Source organism: Manis pentadactyla, chromosome 2, assembly GCF_030020395.1.
Source record: "Manis pentadactyla isolate mManPen7 chromosome 2, mManPen7.hap1, whole genome shotgun sequence".
NCBI classification, from domain to species: Eukaryota; Metazoa; Chordata; class Mammalia; order Pholidota; family Manidae; genus Manis; species Manis pentadactyla.
The window spans coordinates 21,979,372-21,996,007 of NC_080020.1; the positions used below are offsets into that span (position 1 = coordinate 21,979,372).

Genomic DNA, 16,636 nt, shown 5'->3' on the forward strand with positions numbered 1-16,636 from the left:
CTCAGTATAATAAACAAAGACTTGTCTTTTCCCAAATAAAATAACAACAACAAAAAAAGAGTCAAACATAGCAAAAAGAGAGAAATCTATGATTCAAGCATTTCAACTTGGAAAGAAACTGCAAATCTCCTAGAAATTTAAATTACATATTATAGACCACTTTTTACAGGGATTCTCTATTCTACCAACTCACAGAAGCATCCAGAAATTTCTTTTTAAATTTATACCAATTTCAACCAATAAAAAATAGGGTGACATCTTGTCTCTTAACTCATACTCCTGAGTGTGTGGTCAGGAAAGAGGAATAAAATACAAAGTAATAAATCAAATGCCTAGGTTAATCAATAGAAATTTTCTAAGAAACATATTTAGTAAGCCCAACATCCAAAAGTGTCCAGAATAACATCATAAAGGCTCAAAATGAAACCTAAGGATAAATGTCACACTGGAAAAATGATTATTTGAAAAACAAATCCACATGCACCTATTGTCAAAGTCTTATACTCTTTACACATTTGGGTTAATTGGCTCTTTTAGACTTTTACCTTATTTTACAGGCATACCTCAGAAATGCTGGGGATTTGGTTCCAGACCACTGCAATAAAGTGAATATCTCAAAAAACAAGTGTAATGAATTTTTGGTTTCCTAGTGCATATAAAAGTTATGTTTATACTATAATGTAATCTATTAGTGTGCAATAACATTATGTCTAAAAAATATACATACCTTAATTAATACTTTATTGATGAAATGCTAATCATCTGAACTTTCAGCAAGTCATTATCACTGATCACAGATCACCACAATAAATGTAATAATGACAAAGTTTGAAATATTGAAAGAATTACCAAAATATGACACAGAGACAGAAAATGAATAAACGCTATTGAAAAAATGGTGCTGACAGACTTGCTTGACACAGGGTTGCCTGTAAAAAATGCAGTATCTGCAAAGTAGGATAAAGCAAAGCACAATGAAATGTGGTGTGCCTGTATGTGGAATAGTAGTTGTATGCCTTTACTATGACTTACGACCACCACCACAGCATTATAAATAAACTACTGTTCTTCTTCCTTTGTTCTTTAGAGTATATACAAGCAATTCACTTCACCATCTGGACATGCCTCAACTGTGAAACTGAGACAGCATGCCAAGGTTTTTGCTTGGCGGTTTCATTACAACTCAAGCTCTGTCTCAAGAAAGCTCTGGGGACTGGGAGCCCTTTGGAAAAAAGCAAACAAGACATTTATCTCGTCTTCTACTCACATGTCAAGCAGACCAGCACAGTGCGCACAAACAGGTCTACCACCAGCTCACAACGCTCAGGCACTCGGGACACAAAGAAAGGGATGATGATCTCGGCTGGGACATAGAACTGCAGGGCATAAGTGAAGAAGATGCCGATGGAGTAGAGCAGCTTAACCGACTGGTACAGCCTGCAAAGAGAGCCAAGACACATTCAAAGGTCTACTCTGCATGCTCAGACACAGCAGTGACAGTACAAAATGGCCCCAGTGAGATTTGGCCATACTATCCAAGTTACAAATTACACCCAGCAATTTCTAGGGATTTATCTTGCAGACACACTTAACTTGTGCAAAAACTTACAAAATGTGTCGTTGCAGCATTATGTGAGTACAAAGACTGAAAACAGTGTCAATGTTAATCAGTAGGGAACTGGTTAAGTAATCTTGGTGTCAACCATATAGCTGTTAAGAAGTATGAGGCAGAACCATAGGTGCTGTTATGGAACTAGCACCATAATAAACTATTAAATGAAAAAAGCATGAAGCAGAACAGTCTATAGTGAGCTTCAAATTGTCTAAAAGAGAAAAGAAGAGGAAAATTACTCCTCCTTACACGCACATACATATGACATTCTTACATACACTTAATATCTCCAGAAGGAGACACAAGAAACTGGTAATATGGTAGCCTCTGAAATGGAAAATTGTAGAACTGGGGAGGTGAGTGGAAGCTTAACATTTTCTGTATGCCTTTGAACATTTGGAATCTTTACTGTGGGCATATTTACTTTCAAAAATCAAAACAATTAAAAATAAAATTAAAATGTAACAAGCCTGTTTACATCCTTCCCATCCAATTCAGTGCTTCCTAGAACCAGATGGTGACCATGCAGGACCAAGAGGTGGGAGCACAATCCCTCTCTCCACTCCACTACGGCTGTCTTCTTACCACTCCTCCGTGTGCAGCTTCTCAGGGAGAGCACTAGCTCACCATGGGACCTCTCTATCTTACCCCATGCCTAGGATGGTGTGGGGCAGAAAGAAAGTCTGATCAATAAGTACTCATGGATCTTCCCCTAAGCAAAAGTCCACTTCAAACAAGACCCTAGTACATTAAGCAGTTAGAAACCCTGGCCTCCCCCCTTGTTGGAAATCTATTTTTAAATGATGATTATATTATATATAACGTGCGTTGCATTTCTCTGTGGCTGAATTTAATACCTAGAAGATGTTCTTGTGCTATGAACACGAGAACACCCTGAGAGAGACTGAGTTTAACAAAAGGTCTTAACTTGCTCCAAGAATAGATAATGAAAACCCTTTGGAAAAAATCAGCCAGTAGCTCCATAATTAAACTCAGTGCATCACCAAAACCTTCTGGAGTGCTGATAAGTCTGGAATCAGGATAATCACCCGCATGGATGGCCAAATTGTACCCAAATGCAGGCAGAAAGATTAGAGTAGTTGGGTTTGGAGTGTGAGAGGAAAGAAGACAGATGGTCGTCTATGGCTTCAGATTACGTGGGCTGCTTCTGCTGCTCCTGGTCCATTTACCTTTAGTTATGTCAAGTTACCACCTGACGTTTGGAAGAACAGGGACATCTGGAAATTTAAAATCAGGCATCAGAGGGAAAGAGAAAGATTTCCTGAAAACAATGACCCATCTCAGGGCTACGATTTGGCAGCCACACAACGAACCTTGTCCTCAGACTCTGCTGTTTAGGGTGTCCTGTGCTAAACATTGTTGACACTACTGAGTAAACATTTCTCTCAATTTTCTCAGTCTGTCCTTGCACCATAACAAACTAATCAGAGCTCTAAAAAACACACAGGCAGATCAACCAGGCCGGCCTAAAAGGTCATCCTGATTCCCAGGGCAGTCAACAAGCTCCTCAGTACCTGCTCACGGCTGCTCTCCATAATGAAATTTTACCCTGAAAAACAGAAGTGTTGCTTAGGACACACCCCATGACATCTACCTTTTTAGGAAGCATTTAAATATGGCTCAGTGTTTTCCTACAATACACCAAACAAGAGATAAGGAAAGTGAGATACAGAAGGACTCTGGACAACCCCCGGTCCCCGCTGAGAGGCCTCCATCCGCATGTCAAGCTGGTGACTGGCATGGAAAAGGCACAGCGGAAGCTGAGAACCAAGCAGACCTGTCCTCCTCTCTCCCCATCCATTGGGAATGGTCTAAGGTGAATAGGTGGGATACTTGGCCCTCCTAGGCTCAGATTCTAGGGAGAAATAGTGTTATCAGTCAGCTGATGAACCAATCCATCCAACATATACCTCCACAGAAATCACTCATCCAAACAAGGAAAAAAGCTCAGGGCAGAATCCTATGTCTCCATCACACCTGGACACTATTACAGAGCTCTTTACACACGTTTCACTTGATCTGCATGACAATCCTGACAGGAAGAAATGACTATTTCTGGTTCCCAGGAGAGGGAACTGAGGTAGTGAGCAGCTGTGATTTGTCAGAGGCGACAGAGCTAGGGTGTGGCAGATCACCTCTATCCTCTCTGCCCCAGTTGTTCCTTGATAACATCTCCTCATTTATAAAATGCCTCAGTTTTGTGATTTTGTTCAGAAATCATTCACTGGCTAATGATTAGGGGCCAGGCATTGTGCCAGGTGCTGGGATAAAATGGAGAACTGGGCAGTTGCTGTCCTCATGGAGCTTACCATGGAGTGAGACCACAGTTCAGGTAAAGGGACAACGAAAACACAATGTGGTAAGAAGCAGGATGAGATCTGAACGGGCCCCTGTGGAGGCACAGAGCGAGGGCATCTGCTGGAAGCTGTAGTCAGTGAGCCGCCAGAGAGTTTCTCAAACACACCGCAATTCCTGGGCCAAGACCCCCTGCTGAGTGGGATTTAGGTGGGGGTAGGTTTAGAGCCTGAATGGCCCTGACAGGCGCGTTAAGGGTTTTGCCTTTTTTATAAGCAAAGGGAAAGCTTGGAGGGACTGTCAATAAGAAAGCATGACTGGCTTGAGTTCCAGATGGCTCACACAGATAACATGGGGAGAACAGACTTGGGGAGAGACTCGGGCAGGGAGCCTGGTCAAACAGCGTGGTGGGCAGCAAACGGGGCGATGGTGCTGGCCTGGGGGATGGTGGCAGCAGTGGTGTGAAGTGTGCTGATTTAAGGGATAAGTACAAGGAAAACCCCACATTTTGACCCCTTAACTTAAGGAAAACTTCAGGCTGCCAACCTTCCCCACGTACCAGCAGTTGGGCAGGTTCAGGGTGATACTGCCTTGAATGTGAGCTCCAAACTGTAGGTACCCCAGACACCCCAGGCTGATGTAGAGGGCAGTGATGATAGCCATGCCCACATACAGGATGAACGGAAACTTCCGGGGATCCTTCATTTTGTTTTCAAGGGGCAGAACCTAGGAGAGTAGGGAGAGAAAAGAGAAAGCACAGAAAAAAGTGACATTAATGGCCAAAAAAAAGTGATATTCTCAGGGAAAAAATGACTGCTTATCCCCGCAATTCCCCAGCAGCACATCTGTCCTGTACTGGACAGACAGACAAATGCAAGTTGCTTCCTCGGAGTTACACTAGCAGAGCTGGGGAAGGCCTGGAGCGAACTGTCTAAGCCAGGAAGTCCTAAGGGTGGGCAGGATTGGGGCCAGGACTCCTGACCCAGCCCAGCACTCCACCTCCTGCTCTAAGGTCCCTGTAGGCTGGAAGTGCTCTGTGCCCCGGGATGCAGCCACTGGCAACCAGCAGGCCCCGTCGCATCATGCCCGCCTGGCACAACGAGGAACGGATGCTGTTGGAGGTACAGGCGGGCTATACTTCACCCGAGAGCACAGCTCTGCTAGCCTGTCCACAAAATACAAAATGTAGTTCAGGGACAACCGCCATTCTAGTTCCCAGAACCTGTTTCCTTCCCTCAAAAAGGGCAGGCACCAGTGGCGATGAGTTAAAACCTCCAAGTTAGAGAAATGGAGGTGCCAGGTTGACCTGATTAATAGAGGATCTCAGAGATTCAGATCTCAGAGATGTACATGACAAAACCCACTTTCCAGACTCCTACTGCAAACCACTGACCCTTGCTGCCTCTTCTCCCACAGCAGAGGACCTTTTTAAACTAGAGGTAAAGCAATGAACAGGGGCGTATGATGACTGGTTCATTTAGGAATGGAGAAAACAGGAGGTAGGACTGTGACAACCTTCACAGTCTGCTATCACCTGCAGCTGGCATGGCCATCAAGGAACAGCAGCACAGTGCAAGGTCTTAGCTGTCCCATAAACCATCCCGGAGCTTGTCATTTGCCCATCTTTCTCAAGCATCTGCAGCCATGACACAGAGCAGGTCTGTGCCAGACACACCCCAGCAGACACTGAGCCCGCTCCAGGCCCTGCGCTCTGAGAGGCCCCACGGCTCTGCATTTCCGCCTGGCTTTCAGCACCCCTCACATCAGCCCAAGGGTACCAGGCTTCAGCTGATCCACACCCAATTAGGAACAGTTTCTAAGCTTTCCTTCAGCTTCCTTCCAGGTAGAGTCTAGAGTGCAGGCAGCAGAGAGCCCACCTCCTGCATGTCTGCCAGGCCTGGGCAGCAGGCATAAACACAGAGAGCACAAAAAACAGACAGCAGTGGCACTTTACTTGGACATGCTGAACAGCCCTCAAATCCAAACTAAGTCAAAACAGCAATGTTTTCTCTACTGTAAAAATAGAACACACAGAGAAACTTTAAAGTAACAGGAAATGACAATTACAGAATGACTCTGTACACAAGTCTTGCCCGATGAAATGAAGCAAAGAACAACTTCTGCACTGCGCTGCTCAGAACTGACCAATTCAGTACAGTGCCTCTTAAGAACCCGGTCTCAGGACATCTTCCACACACAGGTTCCTCCCACCACTCCTGAGTTCCTAGGACTACTTTCTCACTGCTGCAATATAGGTCTGTTCAGGCCTCCACTCCAGCAGCAAGGAAACCATTCGTTTGTGAATCAAAGTGAGACACTCTTCCTAGGCAAAGAAAAGCCCCAAAAAGAGCACAGTGGAAGGTTTAAAACCTCAGGACAACTTAAACACAATCGCCCAAAGCCTTCCCCGTGATGTTAGGCTTAACACTTTCATCAATGCCACCAGGGCAATTACTCAGCATTTTGACAAAAAATTTTTTCTGGCTCCTAGGTTTTCTTAAAAGTGTATAAGGAGATAGGGAAACAAATAAGGACAAGGTATTCCATGAAAGAAGTGTCTTCTCATTTCCTAAGCTCTTGGCTAGCAGAGATAATTTTCTCAGAGAAGAATTCTGGCCCTTTATTACAAAAAATACAAATAAAAATCAAACTAAGTACAACTGGGTGGCAGATTCCTTTCTCTAGGAGACGAATTTAGTGAAATCACAGTAATGATGGGGGAAGCTAAGCTAGGAGTGAAAGTTACTCATTTACACAAACAAAACACAGCACACCAATGTTCCAGGGCGGAGAGATTATTCCTACATTTATTGATTTAATAATAAAATCAATACTATTATTAAAGAAAATAAAATTTAGTTAATGGTCACCATGTGTCTGGGACTGTGCGAAGCACTTATACATATCTTATTTAATCCTAACAACTACTAATCATTAAGTTCAATTTTGAGAAGCAAACAATGAAGGCTCAGAGAGGTTAAGTCCTTACTCAAGGTCCCACAGTCACTCCCCCTGGCACAGCCAGGACTCACCAAAGTCAGTCTTCCTCATTGCCATGTACTATTGCTTCCTGCACACCCAGAAGATGAGTGTGCTACAGAGAGGGTTTGAATGTAAACATTCTCAAATTACATATGATTTATTTTCTAAAGTTGGAGCAAGGAAATTTCAGTGGAATCCCTGAAATGCTGTTCAGTAACTGGCCAATAAATCTCAGAAGATAATTTCTAATAGCAGTTCCTCAGCCTTCCTTAAAGCAGACTGCAAAGACACCAAGGGCACCAGAGTATCATAGTGCAACTCTTACCATCCCAATGCCTTCAAATGCAAAAATGGCCGTGCCAAAGAACAGTGGGTAGGTCTTCCAGGGTGCTACCAAGGGGAGGTGGCTGGGGTCTGGTATCCTCTGAAAGACAGATAATAAAAAACAAAGCAAAGGCTATATAGTGGATTGAGATTTGAAACCAAACACCAGACAGATCATACTTTTTCCTAAATTCAAGACTCTCTGAAGGGAGAAAATCTGACACCTGATAAATGATTTGGGGACATTTAGCCTTTGTATTTTTTCTCTGCAAGATGAAAAAACCCTACTTGCTTTGGGGAAAGACCAGCTCAATGTACCATAAAAAGCTCAAATATTAGAGCTTACATAAAAATAGACACATTCTTTCAGTAGGTAATCCCATCCCCAGAAATTTAATCCAAGTAGAAAAAAAAAATCAAAATATGAAAAAAGTTGAGCAAAGCTATTTAACAGTAATTAAAAATAATCTAAATGTTGCCAAGCAAGTGAACAGTTTATTGCACATCAGCTATACCACAGAACATTATGCATCATTTAAAAAGTAAAACTTGAGATATGGGACTCCATGGAAAACCACTTATGAAATAATAATGAGAAAATTTTTGTATTGACATGTAAATTTTTCTTACATGTAAATTTCATATTTACATATTCATCATGATACAACTACTTAAACACACCACACAGATAAAGCTGGAAGGGAAGGTGGTAGATTTTTAGATGAACTCTTTTTCCTTTTTTCTCTACTTTTCTTTCTTTTTAATTCTTGTGATTGAGTTGGAGTATTTGAAAAATATTGATAGGCATATCGCAGGAGTATTGGAACATTTGGGAAGAAAACAGGAAAAAAAGCCTTAAAAAAAAAAGGCATTTGGTAACTACAGGTAACTGTAAGAGTATACAAGCAAGAAGGTGCTAACACAGAATCCTACTTGGCTCACGGCTGAATAAGAGTCCCCAGTGACGGCAGCATTGAAGGGGCAGGACTCAAGAGTGAGGCAGAAGCTGCCATCCATTTAGAATTGGGCTTTTTAAACCACGTGCATATGTTGATTAAATTGAAATGCAAATTGACTTTAAAATAGCCTTTTACGATGTTTTAAGATTGATTTAACTATAGAGGTATTCAGATGAATATGGGGCATGTTCTAATAGTGTGCAGAGTAATATCAGTGAACAGAAGAACATCTAATTCATCTGCAGTAGGGCTTCTCTCTTTTTTTTTTTGAAGAATAATGGACATGATCATTAATTTTCCATGGATGTGGGAGAAAAGCAGCAGCTCTCACTATTATTATTACTTTTTTGAGAGGGCATCTCTCATATTTATTGATCAAATGGTTGTTAACAACAATAACATTTTGTATAGGGGGCTCAATGCACAATCATTAATCAACTCCAAGCCTAATTCTCAACAGTCTCCAATCTTCTGAAGCATAACGAACAACTTCTTACATGGTAAACAAGGTCTTACATAGTGAATAAGTTCTTACATGGTGAAAGTGCAAGGGCAGACATATCACAGAAACTTTTGGTTTTGATCACGCATCATGAACTATAAACAATCAAGTCAGATATGATTATTCGTTTGATTTTTATATTTATATTCTCACTATTATTTTTTTTATTAAGGTATTATTGATATACACTCTTATGAAGGTTTCACATGAAAAAACAATGTGGTTACTACATTCACCCATATTATCGTGTCCCCAAATACCCCATTGCAGTCACTGCCCATCAGTGTAGTAAGATGCCACAGAGTCACTATTTGCCTTCTCTGTGCTACACTGTCTTCCCACTGATCCCCATCACACCATGTGTGCCAATCATAATACAACAGGGCTTCTCTTTTAAAGATTTCAATACAATTAGACTATAGTCTCCCTAAAATATAAAGACTTTTTAAAAAATACTTTTTTCAGAGCCCTTACTAAGAAATTAGTTAGATATCTTTATAAAAAGCATTTCAGTACTTGGGGTGAAGCCAAACTAATAAATATTTTTGCTCTACAATGAGACAAGAGAGTGAGAATGCTCTGTAATTATCCCTGAGTCACAGTGTAACTTAAGTTCCTGGAAAAAGAAGCGATATGTTGATTAGCTGATGACTATTGCCCAGGTTCATATTCAGATCAGGTTGAGATCTCAGAATGGGAATTTCAGAATACATGTCTGGGGACACTGGAATGAATGAGACCAGCAGAAGGAATTTATAATTCTACATATTTAATGATTGCCACTGACTTATAACTCAACCAACTAAACAGAAAAAGTTTAATTTGCAAAGAAACATACCAAATAAAATATAGCTCACTATTAACATATTACCTCCTCAATTCTATAACACTATCACTGTGTATACTATCATCATATATAATACTATATAATTACAATAATAACAGCTTTTTGAGAAAATGCTATTAAATTACATAAAGATTGCAAGATGTACTCTGATTTTGGAAATGTTGTAACTGTGAAAATAATGCACCTTTGAATTAAGGACATGCAGTGATAACACATTTATTGGAATCCCCTGTGGGCAAGACCCTCTGCTCAGAACTGTGTCATTCATTGTTCCATGCGACCAGGGTATGGGGAAACCTGCTCAGCAGAAAGATCTCGGTCGGTTTCCCAGGATGGTGTGAACATGAGGAGCAGGAGCACTTGCATACATGCTGAGGATTAGGTAAGAATTCAGGAACACTGGGCAGCAGGGGAATCTTCATGGTAACCAGGGCAAAATGCCAGGCTGCAACAGTAGTAAGAGCAGCAACAAAAAAGACCCAGAGGGCATACCTTCAGCTACATGGCCCATCAAAGTGAAGCTGCTCTGCACACAGCCAAACCACTATCCCCTCATGCCGTTCCCAGGGCAGACAGCACTACAGAGCAGAGTACTTCTTGGGCGAGTCAGATGCAGGCTCAGAATTGCTCTCCAGAAATTAAGACGGATGTCTCATCTCAAAACGCAGGTTGTACTATGCATAGTTAATGCTCTGGACAAAACTACTCTCCATTGGGACTGAGATATTATCAGAACTCACATTCCCATCCCAGCCTTCTGATTACGGCAACCACCTGCAGTGGTTTGAAACTAAATGCAGAGTGTGTGTGTGTCTGTCAGGTGGCCTCACTCACTTTATCTTTAATGTCCACTGCAGTGTGTCCTAGGCACTGACTGAGATCTTAATTACAAAGTTAAATCATGCGTTTACTTACCCTTCCTTGTTTTAATTTAATTTGCTAATGGCAGAGAAAGAAACACTTTGGAAATAGTCAATCATGCATTCACAGGTCTTTCCTTCTAGTCCCATAAAAAATGAGACATAGACAGGTGACTATGTTGTGTTTTAAAAAATAGTTCTGCAGCAGAACAGTCACTATCTGCCACCCATCTGACTTACTAAGACAAGAAAAAACAGTAAGTACTCACTGAATACAATGTTAATACAAATTTATTATGTCATTTCCTCAGTACAGGAAGTCCTGCATTTATGACCACTGTTTCCTAGAAACTACATCAGTGGGTGACTGGTTTACTGTTAGGCAGACTGTATGAAAATGAGTTAATGTTTACCTGTCAGACTGACCAAAATGAAAAAGACTGTTGGCTAGGGTAGGATACTTACATGCTATGTATGGAAGGGAGTCTACATGAAATTGGTAAATTGCTTTTGGAAAAAGCCACTTGGCAATAGAAAAAGTTCAAAAATGCATATTTTTCAGCAACTGTATCTCTAGAGAAATATCTTGGAGAAATATTTATACATGTTCACAAAAAGGAAGGCCAAGAACACTCATTGTCATAATTCTGAAATGATACTAAAATTATAAAGGACCTGACAGTCTGCTGACTGGGGACTGGTTAACTGGACTATGGCACATCTATTCTCTAAGATACTGTGTAGCCATTAAAAAGGATGAGGTAAAACAAGGTCTATCACAACATGGAAAGTTCTCTGAGGCACTGTCGAGGGAAAAGAGCAAGGTAGAAGAACACTACATATAATAATTTTAAAATTATGTTAAAAAAACACAAAACAAAAATTTTATGTTTTATATACTTCTCTGCATACTAATGCAATGTGTAAGAGCATTCACAGGACCTAGACGGAGACACAGCCATCACACCGGGGGCTTCCTGAGAGGAGGAAATCAGGGTGAGGATGTGGTACTCAGAAAGTACTGTGTTGTCTGCATTTTAACGAGTATGTATTGATAAATTATTTAGGGAATTAAGTTTAAATGTTTTTTTTTACATGACGCTTTTATTCACCTGTTTTCACTCTTTTCCTTTTCTCAAGTCTTGGAAAAATGCAGTTTTGTCCACAGTCACAGGGCTTAAGGGCCCATTTTTTCAGCCTGACCTTTCACCCACCTATATACAGATGCCCTTTCTTGTCCTACCCCATAGACCTGCCCACATGGGCTATGCAAGGAGGAACAATGACTGGATTTATAATTCTGACAAATATAAACTGGAGTGGTAAGGAATTATTATACCTAAATATAGGTTAGAAAAGTTGATTTTTATTGTCATCTTAATATTTTTCGCTATTTTCCAATATTATACAATGGTCATTTATTAATTATCTAATTGGGAAACAGTCTAAACCACTGATTTCAGTGGGGGTGATTCTGACCCCCAGGAACATTTGGCAATGTCTGGAGACATTTTTGGTTGTCACCATTTGGAGAGTGGTTGCTACTAGCACTTAGTGGGTAGATACTAGGGATACTGGTCATGACCAAGTCATCTGGTCCAAAATGTCAGCAGTGCTGGAGTTGAGAACTGCCAGTCTAAACATGCTACACATAAGTAACACATCTCTACTTCTGTTTCACTTACTTGTTCTCTTTACTTATTTATTTAATAGGCATGGGGGGAACCCAGGTGCCTACCTGAACAATGTACTGGTAGATCACGACTAGGCTGACCAGCATGGTGATGTTGGCCAACAGGGAAAAGATGGACAGGGCTCTGAGATTCCTGACGAAAACCAGCAGCACCAGGAAAGGCAGGAAGGTGAGCATGTAGAGGCGTGAGTCCATGGTGGCCGTCAGGACCACCGTCTCATTGTTGTGGCAGTTGGTGGTGGTCCCATTGGCTGCTTCTATCACCTAGAATGAGGTGAAGAAAAGAAGCGGAAAAGCCTCTGAACCCCAAAGGCTGTGGACCTCCCACCAGAAGGGGTTCCTGACTAATGGCTCAGTGTGTGAACAAGGTCAGTGTGGTTGGTGAACAGCCTTTGGTGGACTCCGGCATTATCATTACCGATTGTCTGGGTGGGGTTGAATCATGTCTTACCTAAAGGCAGGAGGACAGATAAGACATCCTGACATTTCTGGACACCCTAGGTCTTTAGAGGAAATCAAACAAAAGACACTGTTCTATGTAAAGTGTTAAAATCTTAATTCTTTTGTTGACCAAAACTGGCTTGGAAGGAATCCTAAACAGAGAGTCCACTTATCTCTTGCCATTCTCATTTTTTACCAGGGCCCTACCTGCTTAAAGTTGTCAGCCAGAAAAACAAAGTAGACACAACAGAATCCCAGCTGTGTGACAATCAGGAAGAAGTCCACAATGTGCCTGTGGGTGGGGAGGAAAAAATACAACGATTATGACTATAAAAACTGAAACTCCCACAGAGATGGATGTTTGAACAGTGCTTTTTCCCAAGTCATCACAGACCCTTCCCATTCGGTGACAAGGATGTGTGTGCCTTATGCTAGGGGCCACCCATCTGGAGCTTGGGAGGAGGGAGAAAGAAGTGCTGTCTGTATGGTTTCCAAGGTCCCCTTCCTGGCTTCTTGCTTGCAATGCTGCATGGGGTCAGGCAATCCCAAGACTGTGCTGGCTGGAGCAGAGCACACACACACACTAGGACATCTGCCTAGCCCCTGGGACAACCCACCCCCCTCCTCCATGGGCCTCCTATCCCATTTCATACCATTTGGAACTAAAGCTTTAGGGTGCCCTTAGCCTAAAAGCGCAGGAAGTGGACCCGTCCCAATTTCCATAACTTGGAGCCAAGAACCCCAAAAACAGATGTACCCAAACAGACTGCTGGTTGAAGCACTGTAACAGCAGCAGCTGCTGTTGACCTAAAGGGTCATCAAAAAGAACATGATTAAATTATAGGCCATCTCAAATGGAATAGTATACAGCAGGCAAAAGAATATGTTAGATCTATATGTTCCGACAAAGAAATGTCTAAGACCTTTAAGGGAAAAAAAGAAATTTCCAGACAGTGTGCATAGTATGTGCAAAAACTGTTAAGAATGGGTGTGTCTGCACAGATACAGAAAATTCCAAAAGGGTACCCACAGAACTGTGACCAGAATATACTTTTACTTTTCACTTTATGCCCCTCTGTCTCATTCAGAAAATTTTTTTTCACCACAAGAACACATTAATTTTATTAAAGAGGAGAAGGGAGTGAGGGAGGAAAGAAGGGCTGGGGGGGAGAGGGAAAGCAGAGGCGGAGGGAGAAAAGAACAAGAGAGCAGAAGAGAGGAAGCGCAGGCGAGGCCGGGAGAGGGGGAGGGGGAGGACAGACACTGGGTCAGAGACCCGCCCGCCGGCCAGGGTGGCCACACAGCAGTCCGCTTCTCCCTGTCACAGGTGAGTTTCCTGAATTACATGAACCTGCATCACACGAGGAAGCTGGGTATGTGAAGGGAGAAAGTCTCCCTATAACCACAGAAGAGGTTTTCTGGAGAACAAAGTTTTAATGTTGTTCAATAAAAAAAAAAAATTCAACCCTTGAAGGCATCAATTCTCTACACCTAAATATACTTGTTTCCTCAAATAGGAAACAAAATATAGACTATTTCCTTTTGGGCAACTGGAAGTTACCCTAAGGAGAAATTTCCAAACACCCACCCCCAAAATTCCTGTAACGTCCCTTTCCCTAAGAAATCCATTTGTTCTAGATCACCTCAATCCTCCTCGAAGCCTGCCTTTCCCTGCCCAGTGCCCTGCCCTTACAGCACCCAGCACGTGCACTTCTCATCTGGCACGGCGGACAAGAGGACCATTAAAGCTCTCCCCTTCCAAGCCCCTAAGATGTACTCCCTGCCTATGACACTCTCTCTGCTGGCCTGCCTGCCCTCTTGCTGTCGAGCTTCCCGCACATCTTTCTCCTGACAGAGACTACAGTCCCTAGAGGTCCAGCCCTCTATAATTTACCTTGGGGAATCTCCCCTCCCCATGCCTAGAATTGCTTTGTACCACTTATAAAAGAATGCTTAAATATCTTTGTTGAGCGAATAAATGAAAAAGATTAAATTACTGGTCATATACTGTTAAAGCTGGAGTTAGAGGCCCAGAGAAGGGAGGGGTCACACAGCCAAGATCACACAGATTACACCGGCAGAGTTGAGCGAGATGCCATGACTGTGATCCAAACAATGTTCTTTCACTTACACTATGTCCCACATCTCACACCTCCCTGTCTGAAGGCCTTCACACTGAGAAGCCACAGCTGCAATCAAAGCAGAAACCCATTACCTTCCCCAGTGTGCATGGTTCCGGAGCCAGGAGACAGGAATGGATTCTAGGCCGTACATCACTGTGTCCCCATAGTCCACAAAGGGCTTATTCAGTCTGGGAGGAGGTGGGTCAGGGGGAGAGGAAGGGCAGAGAGTGCACGTTAGACAATGACAGTGACAGAACAAATGTAGCTCACAGACACCTGGGCCTGTCCCCCATCTGTCACCCTGGAGAAACCACTGAGTCCTGTAGCTAATGCTTTCAAGGATCAGAAATGTTAAGTCAACAGGACAGTTACTTTCATAATTAACAACCATCTGGTAGCATCATTTCAATGCGATAAATATTACTAACCATATAAAATTAGAATGCAGTCTCTGGCTACTGGACATAAATAAATATGACAGATGACAACATCTGCAAAAGAACACAAAAATAACCAGGAGAAGGTAGCATTGTGACAAATGGCAGCCACATCAGCTAGCACAAAGAACTCGGAGTGATCTGTGTAAGCTCACTTTCAGTGTTGGTAACAGAACCCAGAAGGCCAGTTTGTCCTTGAGAGGTGGCTCAAAGGGCTCTCACCTGCGGCAGAAGTGGTGAGCACATTTCACCAGGATACCCATGCAGTGTACAGCCACGATGCCTATCACCAGCAGGCTGAGAGGACCCATCTGGGGACAGGGAAGAGAGGGAGAAACAAGCAGGCAGAATTAGGATTGAGCCCAATGGAGATTAGATTTACAAATGATCAAAACACTACAAGCAATTTCCAGTAACAGAACTGGCACAGTATTAGAGAGAGAAATCCAACTGTGGACATCGGCTCCGTGCAATGGGCACCATCTGGATTTTAGCACAGAATTAATCTCATGGAGAAGAATGACACAAGATAAAGCTGCTTCAAGACTGCTGCAGATCAGCAGAAGAGGAGGCCCCACTGACTGTCCAGGAAGAACAGAGAGGTTAAGGGGTGGCAGAGGTTGGGGGGTAGTTATCTTTAAAACTATGTCAGAGCAAGAAAGACAAGACAGACGTAGCTAAAGACAATCCACATCTCTGAACTATCTCCAGCTCTAAAGGAAACCAGAATGGCTTTGGATGGGCTGTCTATAGGGCATGAATCATAAAAGAAAAGTAAAATTCTCAGTCAGCCACCTAGGGGTGGGACATGGAAGGACTGTGTAGAAAATGGACAGACTTATTACTAATTCATTAGTTAATATTATTGATAGAAACTGAGACATTGTAAGTACATTCTCCTCACCACAGAGTAAGCTCCTTGAGGGCAGGAGTCTTTGTCTGTTTTGTTCACTGGTAATATTCAAAGAGCCCGGAACAGTGATGCCTGGCACACAAAAGGCCCTCAATAAATACCTTTAGATGACTGAACATCTGAATTTTTCTCACCTGAATTAAAATAAAGAAACTTCCTATTTTAAAATGTTGTAAATGAAGTAAATTAAAAATAAAAAGCACAGCACCCCCTAAAATTTGTCATGATAGTTCACTCCACCACTGCAGAACCTCACCAAGATGCCTGCATTTTTCACAGCCAGAGGCAGCCCCAGGAGTCCTGTGCCAATGTTGCCTTTTAACAGGTGGATCAAGGTCTGGAACCATCTGACATGGGAAGAAGGTAGACAAGGGCATGTTAACAATAATGACAGCTAACATTTTTTAAACACATAGCTAAGTGCCTTCATGCATTACTTCAATTTCCACAACAACCCCGTGAGATACGTATTACCTTCATTTTACGGATGAGGAAGCAACTTGCTCAGTCACACACCTAGTAAAGAGTTGAGCCAGGATTCAAACCCAGACGGTCTGACCCCTGAGCCCATTTTCCTAGCCTCTACACTATAAGCTCTGCTCCCCGCGGCATCGCTAAGAACCCCAT

At 42.4% G+C, this 16,636-nt stretch overlaps 1 protein-coding gene across 7 annotated transcripts in view; it reads right to left on the reverse strand.

Moving 5' to 3' along the window:
• SLC36A1 (solute carrier family 36 member 1) overlaps positions 1-16,636 on the reverse strand; it is a 68,480-nt gene that overhangs the window by 31,105 nt on the left and 20,739 nt on the right. For 5 of the 7 annotated variants that reach the window (XM_036879112.2, XM_036879111.2, XM_036879110.2 and 2 more), the window contains exons 3-10: positions 16,266-16,356; positions 15,319-15,407; positions 14,752-14,847; positions 12,744-12,828; positions 12,141-12,359; positions 7,236-7,334; positions 4,488-4,654; positions 1,268-1,437 (exon numbers count right to left, since the gene is read on the reverse strand). In XM_036879112.2, the coding sequence (XP_036735007.2) occupies positions 1,268-1,437; positions 4,488-4,654; positions 7,236-7,334; positions 12,141-12,359; positions 12,744-12,828; positions 14,752-14,847; positions 15,319-15,407; positions 16,266-16,356 (1,016 nt within the window). The remainder of the gene's footprint in view (positions 1-1,267; positions 1,438-4,487; positions 4,655-7,235; positions 7,335-12,140; positions 12,360-12,743; positions 12,829-14,751; positions 14,848-15,318; positions 15,408-16,265; positions 16,357-16,636) is intronic. The other 2 variants (XM_036879113.2, XM_057490551.1) reach the window with 2 other exon arrangements.